General features: G+C 43.1%; 2 protein-coding genes across 2 annotated transcripts; both read left to right on the forward strand.

The window, feature by feature from the left end:
* Window positions 1–2,146: 2,146 nt before the first annotated feature.
* On the forward strand, window positions 2,147–7,979 carry LOC311029791 (GRAM domain-containing protein 2B-like). The gene is made up of 14 exons (XM_084035145.1): window positions 2,147–2,356; window positions 2,642–2,770; window positions 3,527–3,608; window positions 3,691–3,760; window positions 3,830–3,933; window positions 4,031–4,126; window positions 4,202–4,273; window positions 4,511–4,591; window positions 4,763–4,880; window positions 5,230–5,349; window positions 5,881–5,953; window positions 6,040–6,144; window positions 6,233–6,317; window positions 7,194–7,979. The coding sequence occupies exons 1-14, from the start codon at window positions 2,262–2,264 to the stop codon at window positions 7,230–7,232; spliced, it is 1,269 nt and encodes a 422-aa protein (XP_083891271.1). The 5' UTR covers window positions 2,147–2,261; the 3' UTR covers window positions 7,233–7,979.
* Window positions 7,980–8,870: 891 nt separating this feature from the next.
* LOC311029786 (TNF receptor-associated factor 2-like) lies at window positions 8,871–17,146 on the forward strand. Its single transcript, XM_084035137.1, has 11 exons — window positions 8,871–9,122; window positions 9,528–9,736; window positions 10,167–10,245; window positions 10,315–10,413; window positions 10,495–10,656; window positions 10,734–10,808; window positions 11,045–11,119; window positions 11,591–12,172; window positions 12,537–12,714; window positions 12,824–12,972; window positions 14,123–17,146. The coding sequence occupies exons 2-11, from the start codon at window positions 9,549–9,551 to the stop codon at window positions 14,339–14,341; spliced, it is 1,806 nt and encodes a 601-aa protein (XP_083891263.1). The 5' UTR covers window positions 8,871–9,122; window positions 9,528–9,548; the 3' UTR covers window positions 14,342–17,146.
* Window positions 17,147–17,843: the final 697 nt, after the last annotated feature.

The raw sequence follows: 17,843 nt of genomic DNA on the forward strand, positions 1-17,843 counted from the left end.
GAGGAGTTGTTGTTTCTTTGAAGGAAGCAGCAGAAACTCTCTCATCTTGTTATTTCTGTAAGCGTTAAAGTTAAAGTTGAATGAGAAGATCGATGCCGGTCCAGAGGGGGTTAGCTTAGCTTAGCATAAAGACTGGAAGCGGGGGGGGATGGCTAGCACACGATTAGAACATCCACCCACCAGCACCAGCATTTCAGATGTTTGCTACGTCCTACTCTCACTACGCCACATTTTCAAGGGAACATATTCCACTTTTTACTCCACTATAATAATTTGACACCTATGGTTACATTTACGGATTAAAATGTTTGGTTAAACCTTTATTTTGAAATGTCATTTTGCTCAAAATTCATAGAAATGTTTGAGTAATAAAAAAGGTGTGTTACGATTTGGAAAGCATAATTTAAACTCAAGTAATTGTTCATTGTTGGGTGTTTTTACTGACAAAAATATTCTAAATTTACAGTAGAATTAATCAGAATTCATTAAATGAGTGTTTAAATGACCAACTCTATATTTAAGAAGTTAATAATTTAGTTATTTATTATCAAGTAATACCAACCTTGATAGGTTGCTCATACTTTTCCACTTTGATTCAGTTGTACTGATTAAACAAATTCATGGTGCCGCTATGTGGCCAGGCTAGCTGTTCCCCCCCGTTTCCATTCATTATGCTAAGCTAAGCTAACCGGCTCTAGCGATACCGTTGGGAACACGTCGTCAAAACATAATTTCTTTATTAAAAGTTTTATTTTCACATTCCCTGCATCGGGATCGAGTGTACATTCATATTTTACTGGAGCATAATGACTAGTAATGACATCATAATTACTGTTGACAGTAATTACAGGAGTGAAGTGCAGTAATTATGAAAATATGTTTTTCTTCACCGTCACTGTACGTCTCCATGGATGTGAAACGGCAGATTAACTCTCCGTTGGCTGAATCATCGGGCCGCTTGTAACCGAGTCTCCGGCAGCTCTGCGACCTTTGACCCCGCCTTCCCTGTCAGCCGTGATTAATGGCGGGCTAACTAGCTGCTAGCTCGCCAGTTGTTGCCATTGTCTCCTAGATACTTAATGAACTGTTGAGTCTTTTTCCTCCGCAAACTGGTGTTTTCATTAAATGCTGCAGCAGCGCCTCCTGGAGGTCGATCACAGGAAGTACAGAATTCTAAAAAATTATCATATGTAGATACGTTTTAGACCTTTAATACTATTTAATACTACCTATTCTATAAGATGAAGTATAGCACATTAGTCAGACCTTTTAAAAGCTATGAACACACACACACACACACACACACACACACACACACACACACATATGTGTGTATATATATATACATTTATAAACTACAGTGTATAATACTTTTATAGTAAGTAAAAGTCTTGCCATTTAAAAAATAATGTTTATTATATGAGGGAATTATAATAATTGATGCATTAACATGATCATTCCTTTAATGTTGTAATGTAATGTGTAAGCTGCTTATTTGAAGTACTTTATATCCATCATAATTCTACAGAAAAATGTTGGATTTTGATATAAAAAGTAGGAAGATTTGATCTTTTGTTAGTGTTTACGTGGTTTAGTGGTTTTGATATTTTGCTTTTCATCCAACATTGGATTTTGTTATAGAAATATGAAAATAAGATGGTTTCCTTGCGTTTATTGTTAAGTAGGTGCACAATATGACTTAAACAGTGGTTTTCGTTGCATCTTGATTTTAAATACAAACTTCAGTAGAAGTCTACCGTCATGTTTTGCTGATTATACGTCTGCCCTTTGATTTCTGACCTTTTAATGGTATTTTCTTTACCAACAGGAAACCTGCTTCCACCTGTCTGCAGGGTCACATGAGGGTAAACCCCACCTGGAGCCACAGAAACCACATCACCTGGTCTCTGCTGCCCCCTGCTGGAAGTCCCCTTTAAATACACGTTTTTATAACAGATACGGTTCAGGATTAATAACAACGATACTTGTTTGGGACAAAGTTCACAAAGTGTGTGGGGCTACTTTTACGCAGCGCGTATTACGCGTCTCCAGCGGAGGTTTATTCTCCTCTCCTGTTCCTGATGTTAGTCCCGCTGTTCCCTCCCCTTTTCCCGGCTCCTCCTCTGCCGGGCTTCTTGGTCCACCGAGCTTCCCAAAAAAAAAAAAAAACTCTCACACAAGAAGAAACTTTCCGTGCCGAAGCTTCCTGGAGCTCCGCGCTGTTTTGGGGAGCCGATGGCGGATATGAGCGTTTATAAACCATGGTGGTGATGAGCGAGCCGGCGGACCGACCTCCGACCCCGTTATCCGTCCCGGAGCAACTTCTCTGCCGGGACTCCCGAGGGACTCGGGCCGCGTAAGTGTGGGTGAGATGGAGAGGAAGGGCCCGGGTCGCTCCGGAGGCCTAACGCGGCTTATTTGCATTCACATCCTGCTTCTTTTAAATTAAAGGGCCGCGCGCACTTTGCGCGGAATCCGCGTACGTGGCGCGTAATAACGGCAGAATATTCATTATTTAATTCAGACTTTTTCAATGGTTAGTAGTTTGGAATGAGAGCGGACGGTGTGCTGTTTAAAACTAAAGGAAACGTCTGAGAGTCTTGGATGTCCAGGGAAAGAGTGTCCTGTGTGATGTGTGCAGGTCTGAAGCGGATCATGGGGGGGAGAGGAGAACGAGGAGGCGTGGAGGGTCACCTGCAGACCCCCAGCTGTGTCCGGACCCAGAGGCAGACCCCTCGGAGAGCAAGAGGAGACCCGTCGGCATGACAAGGTTCAAATTATCCTCCTATAATAAAAATAATAATAATAATAATAATAATAATAATAATAATAATAATGCATTTTATTTATAGAGAGATGTTCATGGCTGAACGTCCACAGTTAAAATAGGAATAAGCAGATAATAAACCTAATATAACCAAGATCAGCTGATTTAATGCTTAAAATTCTTATTTTCTTCCAGTTTTTCCTATTAAAGCTTCTTTTCTCTCTTTTATTTCACTTTGAATGGAATATTTTAGAGTTTTGGAGTTTTTGACGACGTCACCGGAGATTTTTTTCAATTGTTTATCTAACAATTAGTCAATTATGTATTTATGTAATCCCTAATTTAAACATGTAGTCTCACTGAGAGCACGCCTGGGCGTCACAAGTTAGACATTAACCCCCCCGCCCCTCCAAAAAACCCATTACTTCCTCTGTAAGTAGCTTATAGAAAAATCTAAATATTTCACCTGCTCAATCAACTGAACTTCCTTTGGCCTTCTGGCAAAAAATAAGAAGGCTAAAATGATAACGCCCTGCAGACATCCAAAGTAAACAGATGTATTCTGTTTAAAATACAAGTGTGTTGCGTTGCCGACCTGCATGCTGTTGACAGACTTGTTGCCGCCCTGAGGAGGGACGTTTACTTTTCGCCTAATCGAGCGTTCTGTGTGATGGAAAACAAATGGTGTGTTTTGCATCACGAGGCTGATGGATCAGCTGATCTCCTCTTCCACAAACACACCTGCCTTTGTGATTCTAGACTGAAACCTGCAGAGCAGCTTCCTCCGAGTCCGAGCGACGGCGAGACCAAGCTGGAGCGGACCAAAGCTCAGCCCGGCCACGTACGCACACATTTGACCCCGCCAAAACACCTGTTTGTTTCTCCCCCCGCCAAAATAAAACGTCTTGTTCCTTCATTCCCAGCTATCCAAGACGAACACCCAGTATCACAAGTTGTTCAAGGAGGTCGGCAGAGACGAGCTGCTCAGGCAAAGTAAGTTCCAGCCTCTCTCGCCCCTGCAGGAGGAGAGAGATAGTGACACGGTTGTGTTTGTGCCGACAGGCTACACCTGCGCTCTGCAGAGAGACATCCTGTATCAGGGCAAGCTGTTCGTCTCCGACAACTGGATCTGTTTCCACTCCAAAGTCTTCGGCCGGGACACCAAGGTACCACGCTGGGACTGGACGTTCCCTGTTGGTGGAACTGCCGAGTCAGAATACTTGGTTCTAAAGATGGTTGATGGTCGTTTTTTTCCTCCCTTAGATTTCTATCTCGGCGGTTTCTGTGACGTTCATCAAAAAGACGAAGACGGCGTTGTTGGTGCCGAACGCCCTCGTGATCGAGACGATGAGCGAACAAGTAAGAAGACCGCGATCGTTTCTTCTTCTTCTTCATCATAAGCATGAACGTGATTGTAAATGAAATGTTTTCCAGCACGTGTTCGTGTCCTTCCTCTCCCGAAACACCACCTACAAACTTCTCAAGAACATCTGCCTTCATCTGGAGGTAAACTACTCTTCTCTTGAACATTTATGTATCACAGAGTACGCTTTCTCCTGTTTCCATGGCTTCATACGTGAAGATCCATACAACTTTAGCGGCTAAAAAGGAGGTGGAGACCAAAAACGGAGCTAAAACAGATCGAATGTGTCCAGAAACATAATGTCTGCAAACACGTAACCATGACAACCTACTATATTCCGGGTTTATTGATACTGCTGGTATGTTGTGCTGTGGTTGCAGGTGGATAAGACCGGTAGCAGCCCGGTGATTTCCTCCTGTGAGACCAGCTTCAGGGTGAAATGCCCGACCTCGCTTCCTCTGGTCAGTCTCCCATCAGGATGTTTTTATTCTATATAAATATTATCCCCATTGTGATGAAAGACCCTCGCTCTCATGTTATACAATCCCCTCTCTGTGTGTGATCATCCGTTGTACTTTGTTGTACTTTGTTGTACATTGTGTGTTTTTTTTCCCCCTGCGTGTGCGCTGCAGGATTTCTCGGCCGACTTCTCCGACCTCGACGGCGTCGTTCAGCAGCGACGCCAGGAGATGATGATGATGGAGAGCAGCAGCTCCGGCTCCCAGACCCCAGACTACGAGAAAATAACCGGTGTGTGTGTGTGTGTGTGTGTTCTCCACCCTTTTACAAAGCTACACCTACTTTAATCCACTGTACCAAAATGTGCTCCGGGTGTCGGGTGTCGCTGCGGCTCAGACTCTTTTAGTTTTGCAAAATACCTGGAAAGGAGGCCGAGTGAAATCCGAGACGGGGGGTGCTTTGTGCTGAAGGTGTGAAAATAGTGATGATCCTGATGAATTACAGATTCAGCTTGTGTTTAGTTTGTAAGCCCACAGAGACAAAGAGCCCTTGTTGTCCGTTAGATGTGGGTGAGTCTATTAATAATATTTACTCAGGCTGCCGAGTCACGGCTCCTTTTTCTGTTTCGTGGATCTGACAGACTTCGCCGGCCTCCCTGACACCTTTCTGAGCGCCGTGAAGACCGGACCGGTTTCAGTCCACGCCGATGTTCACCTCCAGACTCCGGGCCAAAAACACGGAGCCTCGCCGAAGAACGCTGGTAATAATAATAATAATAATAAATGGAACTTTTCCAGCGCCTTTCAAGGAACTTAAGGACTTTATCTCAGAGCGGAAATAAACACCAAGTAATCAATGTGTATTTAAAGGAATAGTAATTATTTTTATAATTATAATAAGAGTAATATTAATACATACGTTTTATAAAGTGCTTTTCCAGGTGCTCAAAGACGCTTTACAAAAAAAAAAAAAAAAAACGAAACAAGTAACTACAACTATTTGTGTTCTTGCTTTACACTCCTGTAAAGATGACGCTCCCGCCAGCAGCTGATTAGCTTAGCTTAGCTTAGCTTAGCTTAGCTTAGCTTAGCATGAAGACTGCAAACTGGAGAGAAAAGCTGACCTGAATCCCTCCAAAAGTATTTAATATCTTCTTTACACAAACAATATATAACACATTTATTAGTGAGCTTTTAGCAGGAGCTAGCTGTTTCCCCCGTTTCCAGTCTTTATGCTAAGCTAAGCTAACTGTCTCCGTGGTATCTTATGTGTTTTTCTTTTCTTCTTTCAGGGTCTATGAAGCTGAAGGAGAAGTCGTCCCAGCCCGTGTCGCTGCACGCCATCCTCCTCCTGTATCTCTTCCTGTCGGTAACATTTCCTCACGTGGAATACGAGCTGACGTCTGAATTAATTGCTTTATTTGGACGTGTGTTTGTGCGTCTCTCCTCAGAGTCGGCGTCCTCGTCCTGTCCTCCTGCTACATGGCCTTTAAGATCGTGGCTCTGGAGCATCGTCTGAACTCCTTGGTGTCCGTGGGGCAACACATCCGCCACGAGTAAGAGATGCCGTCGCTGTCGTCACGTAACCGGACGTGTTTCATCATCCTTTTTGGGTTAATGATTTTTTTTTTTACGCGGTCGCAGGAACGCCGTGAGCCGCCGGCCTCCGGAAGACGTGAACGCTGAGATTTACGGAGAGCTGTCCTCCAACCTGTTCAAGCTAGAAAAGGTTTGTTTGTTTTCGTGCTCTTCAACAGCAAATCTCTCTCTGAAGGTCTCACAAATAAGTATCTATTATATCTATCTATATCTATCTATTACTCACCGTGCGTTGAATTTCACAAACCTTCATATTTAAACGCTTGTGTTTTGGTGAAGATGCATGTGTTTAGGAAGGAGAGTTTGTAATTTAATTTAAGAATTTTTAATCAAGAGTGTTGATTTTTTTGGGGGGGGATTCGCTGAAAATAAAAACAACATTTATCTTTGGGAATTGAAGGCAACACGGGCTGAGTAGCTGAGATACAAATACTTCAATCCTTTAATATGGATCATATCAGAATGTTATGAACTAATTTGCACACATGAAAAATGTAAAGTAGAAAACAACTTTCCATAAAATAATTTATATATATATATATATATATATATATATATATATATATATATATATATATATTTTTTTTTTTTTTTTTTTTTTTGCTGCAGTAAAGAAATAGACTGGAAATGAGGGGAAACAGCTTGAGTATAAATCGTTATGTTTAGGTTTAAACACCCGGATCATTCCGGCAGGAATTAGACGAGGGTGTTGAAATAATCCCGGGTGGCATTTAAGGGATAAACAAAGGAGGTAAATGTGCATTTGTGAACTTTAGAGGTGCTGCTCCCTTCGGACGGAGCCAGGCTAGCTGTTTCCCCCCGGTTCCAGTCTTTGTGCTAAGCTAAGCTAACCAGCTGCTGGCTTCAGACAGATGTAACAGATCAAACGCATGCGGACATTTCTCACAATGTTGAACCTCCCTTTCAAAACGGTCTACGGAGGTTATGAAAGACATTTAATGGTTTTTACCTGAACGTGTTTTCGGATTTATTTCCTGTTTCCTAGATTCAAAGAAGCCTCCGGAAGCTGCTTGAAGAGACTTAAAAGAAGACTTTTGTCTTGCGTCCGGACGGAGATTTAACTTTTTTTCTTTTTAAATGAGAAATGTTGGTTTGTCACTGTAGATCAGCGGAGATCAGATTTGGTAATACGATGTTTTGCCAAAGCACAAACAGCTCATACAGAAAACTTTGAATTAAAAGTGTGTGAACTTTTAAATTGTGCAATAACAGCTTCTCGCCTCGTTCCACTCAGGACTATTTTTATGAATATTTCCAAAAAAACAAAATGTTGTGCTGCAGCGTGTTACAGACAGTTTAGGCAGAAACGCAGTATTTATCTGAGAGCTTTTATTTTGATTTCACAATAGTGGGATTTTGTTTTTTTTAAGGTCCAAAGGTCATATTTCAATGTTTTCCAAACATTTCTTTAAAAGGTCAACTTGTGCTGTTTTATATGTTATGTGTTGTTGTTTTTTTTGTTAGCATTAAAAATGCAGATAAATTAAATTTGTCTTAAATAACTCAGATATCTTTTAATGTTAGGCAACTTCTTCTTGCAGTGTGGTAGAAACGTAGCTGTCTTTTTTTTAATTGTAAATGAAAGCAGAAAGCGTGTAAATTCCAGGTTAATTTGCTTGGATCACTGAAGAGCTTCTCAGCTGATCGTAAAAAAGAAACAAGTGGAGTGTGTGTGTGTTCAGATAGATGCTGGTTTGTTTACATTTAGATCACAGACTCGACCTTGAACTGTTTTATGGGTCGCGGTCTTGAAATAAATGTTTGATAAAGTGTCCCGGTTTTGTTTTTTTTGTTGTGACCTCGTCGTCAAAGTGGCTCAGAGAATAAACAAATGACTACAAACAACTCTTGGAAAACCATCACCCAATGACACACGACGCTGCCAGCTGGCAGTCAGTAAACGCTGTCATATAAAAGTACATATTATCAGAAAGATGTATAGCAAATATTTTCACTTTATTTAATTAATATTAATTGTATTATATTTATTATATAATATATTATTTGTATTATTATTATTATTATTTATTGTATTATATATATATATATATATATATATATATATTAATATTATTTATTTTATTTATGTACAGCTAAGGTTTGTTACTTCAGAGATTAAGATTTGACAGACAAAATCACAAAAAAATAAAATGCACATTTACATCTACAAAAACTGCATGAGAAAATATTAATATAGTGTACTATATATATTATATTATCATTGCATCCCAGTACTGTTTATATAAAAAGGTACTATGTAAACATAAATAGTGTTTTTATATATGAACATGTAAATACATATAAAATTAATATATAGACACATCAGCACGTTGCATACAAAAAAATCCCACTTAGAAATAAACAATAAAATCAAAAGTGGAATAATTGAAAACACTTAGAAATAAATAAAGCAGCATCATTAAAAACACTTTTATAATAATTTAAATATGAATAAAATAAAAAGAAGCATCATTAAAAACAGGCGCGTGTAACGTTCGTTTCTGAACAAATAATTAAATAAATCTGTCATCTGGATGTTTATTTCACAACAAAGCGAGCCCGCCCACACGCGGGGTTTGAACCAATGACGCGCGCGCCTCCACATCTCCGTCTGCCTATCAACCCGCGTTGCAAGCCCAGCGCATGACGTAACAGCCAGGGCTGAAAGTGCAATGGCGATATTGGACAATAACAGCCGTGGCTTTCGGGGCTCCGCGTCTAGATTATGTGGCTAACGCGCGAGGAAACAACAAGCCTCCAGTCGGGATTTTACCGGAAGAAGCACGTGCGGCATCGGCACTGCGCGCGAGCGTCTACCTGCGACCTGGGAAAAGGGGGATTTCCACAGCGTCGGTGCACGCGATGACAGTTTAAAGACTGAAACAAAGACAAGAAGAGAGAAAACACACATCCGGTGAGTGAGGAACTCCTCAGAACCGCGTTTTCTAGTCCGAATAAGACGGAGCTGCCGCGGGTTTCCGAGGGGCGTGGCCCGGCCGGGTACCACTTCTGACTGGGGATGCTGATAGCTTAGCAACAGCGACGAGCACCAGACAATGGATGCGCATCCGGCAGCAGGCGCGAGCGCAGCGTTCGAGTCCCGACCAGTTAAGAGTCCGGACCCGATAGAGTCCGGACCACCAGAGGATCCGTGTACGAAGCCCTGTAAAATGTAAACAAAGGGTGTGCAGGAGGGAGGGGGGGGGGCGTTCAGCTGGCCTGGGATCAGGCACCATGTTGGTTTATTATGAGCAGGGGGGTTACATAGCTCTTAACTGTTGCATCAAGATGAAGTGTCCTCCTCCTCCTCCTCCTCCAGGTGTGACGTGTGAGGGACGCCATGGCCGCCCAGGAGCCGTCCCCCCCCTCGTCCATGGAGAGCAACAAGCCCGGCTTCCCCAAGAAGATCCTGGGCAACAAGCTGGAGGACAAACATCTCTGCAACTGTTGCCACAACATCCTGAGACGGCCGTTCCAGGCGCAGTGTGGACATCGCTTCTGCTGCTACTGCTTCAGCAGGACCGTGAGGTACTACAGAGTACTACAGAGTACTACACATGGTACTAGAGAGTACCACACAGTACTACACATGATACTACACAGTACCACACAGTTCTACAGTGTGGACATCGCTCCTGCTGCTACTGCTTCAGCAGGACCATGAGGTACTACTACACAGTACTACACATGGTACTACAGAGTACTACACATGGTACTAGAGAGTACCACACAGTACCACACATGATACTACACAGTACCACACAGTTCTACAGTGTGGACATCACTTCTGCTGCTCCTGCTTCAGCAGGACCGTGAGGTACTACAGAGTACTACAGAGTACTACACACTACCACACAAGGTACTACACTAGAGTAACAGTACTTTCCACCACTGAGTATCTGATGATTGCATGTCTTTCTTTCGTAGTACCTGAGAGTAAAATCTACTTTTATTGCAGTAATGGACCTCAGAAATGCAGCGCCTGCATCAAAGAGGATATTTTTGAGGATCCGACATCGATGCTGAAACAAGGATGTGTGAGTATTTATGTATTTTTATCCACTTTTAAAATATATATATATATTATATATAATCCGTGTTTCCAGGCGTTCCCCGACAACGCCGTTCGAAGGGAAGTTGAAAACCTTTCGGCCGTCTGCATCAACGAGAACTGCACCTGGACAGGCAGCGTCAAAGAGTACGAGGTGAGTCCACCATGTCTGTTTTTCTTCGGGTGCCTGTGAACTCACCGCGGTTCCCGTTAAGAAGCTCCGCCTCGTTCACAGCTGAGCCACGAGGGGAAGTGCGAGTTCACCATCGTGCCGTGTCCGTCCTGCAAGGAACGCATCCGCCTCAGCGAGCAGGAGCGCCACAGCGAGCGCGAGTGTCCGGAGAGAACGCTCAACTGCAAGTACTGCAAGGAACCGTTCCACTTCAAGAACATCAAGGTGAGCTGTGGGTTTGGGTTAGGTTAGCTCCTTAAACAGCAACGGTTGTTTATCGGCTCATTTATCTCCTCGTTCAGGCCCACGATGAGATCTGCCCCAAGTACCCGATGATCTGTGAAGGCTGCGCCAAGAAGAAAATACCCCGAGAAAAGGTGAAAGGTCACCGTCTCCTGTGCTTTTGTGTCTCAAGCTGTTGTTTCTGGAGGAAAATCTCCAATAACCACCTCAGTTTGTTTGGATTTAAGAGAACAAAAATAAGCCGGGTTGAAAATAATGTTTATTTCTGGAGTATTTTTTTACTCTTTGACGAGTCTTTAAATATCTTCACAACGGCTTTTAAATGTTTGCTAATAATACTTTTGTTTCATCGTTTATTTATTTTTATCAGTATGTGGACCACATCAAGTTCTGCAGCAAGTTCAGAACTCCGTGTCGATTTCACGTCGTGGGATGTGACACGTCTGTAAGTCACACACACACACACACACACACACACACACACACACACACACACACACTGCCTTGCTCAAGTCCTCCAGAAGCCACAGAGCTGCAGCCTGTTTAGTTTTGAACTGAGGCGCTCTATATTACATATAAAGTATAGATACAGTATAATAGTACTGTAATAGAGGATGCAAAGAAATGATTTAACCTCCTTCTACTAATAATAATAAACGTTATTTATAATTCTCTTATCAAATAAAGTACAAAGTGCTTCACGGAGAGAAAAACAAAATACCAAGCTGAGTTATGGAATACAGGAATGGCAAGATTAAGATAATAAACAAGGGATTAAAACAATAAAACTGGGATAAAAGCATGTTTTTAGGAGGAAGTTAGAAGAAGACCTCATTTCTTCAGGCAGGTTAATCCCTTTCATTCTTACCTCTCTCTCTCTCTCTCTCTCTCTCTCTCTCTCTCTCTCTCTCCGGAGGTGGAAAAGGAGAAGATCCACGACCACGAGCGCGCCTACGCCTACGAGCACCTGAACCTGCTGCTGCACTACATCATGGGCATGAAGGTGAGCATGGAGGGCCTGCAGCCTCAGGGCTTGGAGCTCGCTGGACACAAGCTGCTGGAGCTGCAGCAGTCCCTCCGGGAGCTCGAGGCCAGAGTCTCCCAGCTCAGCACCTCCTCCACTGGGCCTCCCGTGCAGGGAGCCTCCGCTGCCGCCGCCTCCTCATCATCTTCATCCTCCAGCTCCGGCCCCCCGGCTCCTCTCCCGCCGCTGCCGCCGCCGCCGCTGGCCGCCCTGGCTCCGGCGCTGTCCGTGTCCACCTCCTTCACGCCGCTGCCCAGCTCGGTGGGGGCGGCGCTGGAGCTCCAGCTCCACAGCGAGAAGACCAAGGTGGTGGAGCTGGGTCGCAGGTGCACGGAGCTGGAGGTCAAGACGGGCACGTTCGAGAACGTGGTGTGTGTCCTGAACAGGGAGGTGGAGCGGTTCGCCACCACCATGGAGGCCAGCAACCGCCAGCACAAACTGGACCAGGACAAGATCGAGGCGCTGAGCAACAAGGTGGGACCCGGAACCAGATCCACGTCCACTGATCCAGACACACACTCCTACAGAACTTACCTGAGAAACGTCGTGTTTTTAACTTCTCTTCGGGATCAAAGTAACGTACTTATACATCGACTACAAACAGGAAATGATATTCTCTCATTCGGCACACTTTCAAAATATGTGCAAAAAACACTGAATCCATAAGAGTCATAACACTTCCTCTTAACAGCCACTAAAGCATTATGGGAACTGTAGTTCCAGCCTGATAAATCCCTTAATAGAAGGTTATTTTTTCCGTGTTGCATTCAGGCTCAGATCCCGACATCCCTCCATTTCCATACAGATGTGTGTGTTGAAGTGTGTATTTTGGGTCCAGGTGCGACAGCTGGAGAGGACGGTGGGGCTGAAGGACCTGACGGTCGCTGAGATGGAGGGCCGGCTGAGGGAAATGTCCGCCACCACCTTCGACGGCGTCTTCGTCTGGAGGATTTCTGATTTTGCCAAAAAGAGACAGGACGCCATCGCGGGCCGAGCCCCGGCCATGTTTTCCCCAGGTAACGTTCAGGTGTATCCTCGGACCCGGCTCCACTTGAGGGTCCTGGGTCAGGTCCTGGGTCCTGGTTCCCTTTTAGACCCCGACTAAAGCTCTGTTTCTCCTCCCAGCCTTCTACACCAGTAAGTACGGCTATAAGATGTGTCTGCGGATCTACCTGAACGGGGACGGGACGGGGCGCGGCAGCCACCTGTCCCTGTTCTTTGTGGTGATGAGAGGACTCAGTGACGCGCTGCTCAAATGGCCCTTCAACCAGAAGGTAAAACACAGTATTTATATATATATATATATATATATATATATATATATGTACAATATCATGTGTGCAGGTTGGGGTTTAAGGCAGGAAATTTAAAGACATTACGAAGCTGCTTTACCGGAGCTCTCCACTCCAAAACACAATATTTAGTTTGAATATAACTTTATTTTTCATGTGCCACTAAATCCCTGTTCTTTTTGATGAGCTGAGATGTTTAAAGGAGTCATCACCCGGAAATAGCAATTTCTCTTGTTAAAACATGCATATCTGTGTTTGACCTCAGTTGAAACTTGCCTGAAAGGCTGGAGTTTGAAAGTGGCGCCGTTTTTTCGCTTCTGCTCTTTTTCCGAACAGGAATAGCACACAATGGTGTGCATTCCTAAAGCACGAGATTTTGATTCTGCGCCTTCGGTGACGTCACCGTGGCGGCTACTTGCATAAGCCCACCCCTCTTTCACCACCCAACCCCGCCCCGTCCGCTACCCGAAATCGCCGAAGCGCCGCCATTATGTTTTGGAGTCTGCATGCAGGCAAGCCCCCCCGGCTCTGTCCTTCCTGCGGCGAATCAACGCGCGCCTCATTACATATTATACAATGCACATCCGGACCAGTCAAAACCTCGCGCGTAATCTCGCGTGATAAAATCGCGGTACGAAAAAGGGTCAGAACAAGCTCAATGTTTGATTAAAATTTTTTTTTTTTTTTCTAATAAGTTTTACGAATTGATCCAAAGCGATCCAAGGGGGACTGGATATGTATAAAACCAGGTGATGACTCCTTTAATATTTCCTCACATATTGAGAAAAAAAAAACATTTCCAGACACAATAGTCCCATTTTTTAGATATTTAATTAAGTGGCTCTTCAGATAAACTTCCGGGTCATTTGAATTGATTTATTCCTTTATTGTACAGGGATACACACTGAGGGTCGCCCATAAAGTTGGAATAATTTGCAAATGTCTTTGTCTTTAATAGCGCCAAAAGGATATTATGCATGACTTAATTCCACCTGGATAATTGGGACAACAGGGATACTGATGCATTTAAATAGGAATATCACAGAAGGACAGAGCTGTGGGAGGGGGTAATATCTGAATATTTATCCCCTCTGATATCCTGTAAAGATCCGTCGTCCCTCTCCCCCTCCAGGTGACCCTGATGCTGCTGGACCAGAGCAACCGGGAGCACATCATCGACGCCTTCCGGCCCGACGTCACCTCCTCGTCCTTCCAGCGGCCCGTCAGCGAGATGAACATCGCCAGCGGCTGCCCGCTCTTCTGCCCGCTCTCCAAGCTCGACGCCAAGAACTCGTACATCCGCGACGACACCATCTTCATCAAGGCCATCGTCGACCTCACCGGCCTCTAGGGGGCAGTGTGGTGCGGTTAGAACAAACAGGCAGCTCTCTTTGACCATTAAGGCTTCATTTTTGGCTTGAACGTGGTCCTGCGAGGGGCTCAGTCCGGGGCGTCTTACTGCATGGGCGTCTTACTCTCTGGGCGTCTTGCTGTCCGGGTGTCTTACTCTCTGGGCGTCTTGCTGTCCGGGTGTCTTACTCTCTGGGCGTCTTGCTGTCCGGGCGTCTTACTCTCTGGGCGTCTTGCTGTCCGGGTGTCTTACTCTCTGGGCGTCTTGCTGTCCGGGCGTCTTACTCTCTGGGCGTCTTGCTGTCGTCCCCTCCCAGCTCGAGGCATACGGCTGCAGTTTGCAACGTTCAGACGGCGCTGACATCGTCATATCAGCTGATGTCTCTCTGTCTCTCTCTCTCTCTGTCTCTCTCTCTCTCTCTGTCTCTCTCTCTGTCTCTCTCTGAGAGGAACACCATCATTGCTGTACATTTCGGGTGCAAAAACGTTGTTTTCCCTTTTGATAGATAAAATCTGACACGCTTCATACGAGTGGCGGTGCAGTGTGGTCAGTGCTGAGTAGAAGAGGTCAAAGGTGAGATAAAAAAGAGTGAATATCCTCTTTTTTTAAATTGATTAAATCCCGACTTTTGGAGGCGTGTTAGAGAACGTGAGTGTTAGAATCCGGGTAGTTGATGTGATCTGATGACTTGTAATAGAGCATGGCTTGATCGCTGCTTTCTTTTTCTTTTTTTCTTGCAGATTGTGGATATTGTGAGCTTCTCAATTTCCGGTGTGTCGAGTGAAATTTGCATAGACAAACGTGGAGTTATGTTATGAATAAGATTACAGGCGTTTTTTTTTGGGTGCAAAGTGCATGCCGCTGGCTTTTTTTTTTTTTTTTAACTATAAGAGACGGCTCCTTAATTTTGATACAAGCGTATTTTTTTTAACGAAAAAAAAAAGAAGGTTTCCTCGTTTGTTGTTGAACTCGTTAGTGAATTAGCCATCCGTGATGGTGGACATTGCCTGCATGTCTTTGGAACCAGGCTATTCTACGTGTAAAGTTAGCGGGGTTGTTTGGCGGTATTTGTTCCTATTTAGGGGTTTATTGTCGGTGGTTCTGATTGGTGGTTTGGTACATCTGTGGAAGATACAGTGGAGTTACCAAGGAGTCAGGGCAGCTTGAGGCTATAAAAAAACTCTTGACAAACATCACATAGCTGGAGTCCCCCCCCCCCCCCCCCCCCTAGGATATGCTCACATCTCAACACATAGTCCTGCCCCCCCACCACAGACTTCAGGTCAACACAGATTCCACGAAATTGAAGGAATTGTCTTTTTTCTGTCCATATACAAATATACGGTGCATAATGTGTGTTTTCTGCTGCTCTTATAAGATAGAATACCTGATGTGAATCTTAATATATATATATATATATATGTTGGTGAGGTAAATGTGTGTCGGGAGGTCGAGAGATTAAGAGATTGTAATACTTTGACGTTATTTGCGTCTCCAGATGACTCCTCGCTGTTTTTTAAAAGAAAAAAAACCTCTCACTCGACTCCCTAAATCGTCATTTCTCCCTGCGTGTCCACCAGAGGTCGCCGTTCTGCTTTACTTAGCATGCATGCTGAGGTTCTCAAAGGTTTCACGCTGGCCTGTTTTGAAAAAAACTGGTCTCGACCTGTATTGGACCCTCTCTGTGCATGGGAGGCTTCAATCCATTCTTCAGTTTCACACTCGCAATGTGAACGCATTTATTTGCATTTTGTTCAGATGAAAATAATCCTAGAATAGTTATTATGTTATATCTGGCGCCGCCGCGTCCGTGTTCAGCGGGAAACGGCGGCCGCCTATATTCATAGCAATTTATAAATATGTATCTTTCATATCATAATGTTGAAATAATCTATATATCAATGTTAATATACACAAGATGTTATAATAAACATAGTATTGCTGAATACCTTATTAATTCTATATCTATATACCAGCTTTTTGTTTGTCAAGATGGTTTGAACAGGCCAGGACGACGATGACGCCTCCTTTTTTTGTGCAGTAAGGACTTATTATTCCTTCTAGAGTGCAATATATGATTATGTCTGTAAGATTGTGATGACGGCTCGGCTTTAAGGGGTTTACAGAAGTCACATGACTCGTTTGTTTACGTCACTTTCATTGTGCAGACAGAGTTTTGAACTTTTTGAAAATTGAGAAATTTCAGAAATAAAAAAAGATGCTTTCCTTGTCATGAAGCATATTTAATATTCATGCAGCTAACGTGGCTGGGCGAGGTTTAAAAAAAAGACCATTTTAATGGGATTTGTGCTGTAATTAAGGGTTTATATTCCTAACTTTAAACACTCGAGCATGTAATACGTAGGATGAACTTTTGGAAGTCTTGTCATGTGACAAAATCGAATATTACCTCTGTATACTAACAATGTTGTATTTGCAAGTTATATCATGTTCTATGCTAAAGAAATATGGTGCCAAATATGTTTATTTTCCAGTGTGTGTGTGTGTGTGTGTGTGTGTGTGTGTGTGCTATTTGAATTTAATGCATGGGAGATATTTGTTTTTGTTTTAACGTAAGCTTTAATATATTTTTATTTGCTGAAAAACACAACAGCGGTTCTGTAAATGTGATGCAGTCGACTTGAACCAACTTTATTTGAGCACTTTGTATCAGTTGTTTGTCCAAACAGGGTATTTCATTGAGTGATTTATGTACTTTAAAATCAGAGCCATATATAAATATCTATATATATATATTCAGATGTTGTTAATGTTGATGTATTATGCTATAAAAAAAACCCAGACATGCAGTATTTAATAAAGTTTGCCCGTTTCAGCTTGTTGAGTCTTTTGAAGCTTCTTTCTCTCAGTAGAAAGCTGAAGTACTCAGAAGTAAAAGTACCAGTACAACAATCTAAAAGCATTCAAAATACTAATAAAAAGAATAAAACATTATTATATGTACTTAGAGTATCAAAGCTATATTCCTTATACAGAGACTGATTTGTTACATATGTTGTTATTATATGAGACGTTATTAGACTGTTAACACTGATCATCGTGTAAGATTGATGAAATATTGGTGTTTTTAACCTTCTGGATGAAAACATAATGTGTTACTTCCTACCACTGACCACCAGATGGCACTGTGGATCCCTGAAGGCCTCGAATGAAGTTAGACAGAACACTAAAAATAGAAACCAGGAGAACAGGCATCATTGTACTTTTACGGGCAGTGTAATTTACAGTAATCTACATTTTCAGACAGATTAAATAAAAGACCGTCGACTACTGGAAGAGAACTTTGTCCCTGAAAACAACGCTGTGCATTGTACACAGCCGGGTGCTGTCCAGATTTAAAAATAAAAATGAATTTGTTTCCTCCAACTTGTTAAATGGACATGTTGTATAATACATGAACTCTTTTCTCCTCTTTCCTATTATGGGATGTGAGTCACAGCGGTGCAGAGGAAGTGAGCTAATAAAACCGTGGCTCCCTTTA

The sequence above is a fragment of the Eutrigla gurnardus genome (genome assembly GCF_963514095.1).
Source record: "Eutrigla gurnardus genome assembly, chromosome: 19".
Classification (NCBI taxonomy): domain Eukaryota; kingdom Metazoa; phylum Chordata; class Actinopteri; order Perciformes; family Triglidae; genus Eutrigla; species Eutrigla gurnardus.

What these genes read in the sequence shown, in the direction of transcription:
- LOC311029791 (XM_084035145.1), top strand. Translation starts at nt 2,262, where the DNA reads ATGGTGGTGATGAGCGAGCCGGCGGACCGACCTCCGACCCCGTTATCC. An exon ending in CCAAAGCTCAGCCCGGCCAC is followed by an intron (nt 3,609 to 3,690) that starts GTACGCACACAT and finishes CTTCATTCCCAG; the next exon opens with CTATCCAAGACGAACACCCA. An exon ending in AGACGAGCTGCTCAGGCAAA is followed by an intron (nt 3,761 to 3,829) that starts GTAAGTTCCAGC and finishes TTGTGCCGACAG; the next exon opens with GCTACACCTGCGCTCTGCAG.
- LOC311029786 (XM_084035137.1), top strand. Translation starts at nt 9,549, where the DNA reads ATGGCCGCCCAGGAGCCGTCCCCCCCCTCGTCCATGGAGAGCAACAAG. An exon ending in TGCTTCAGCAGGACCGTGAG is followed by an intron (nt 9,737 to 10,166) that starts GTACTACAGAGT and finishes CTTTTATTGCAG; the next exon opens with TAATGGACCTCAGAAATGCA. An exon ending in CCCGGCCATGTTTTCCCCAG is followed by an intron (nt 12,715 to 12,823) that starts GTAACGTTCAGG and finishes TTCTCCTCCCAG; the next exon opens with CCTTCTACACCAGTAAGTAC.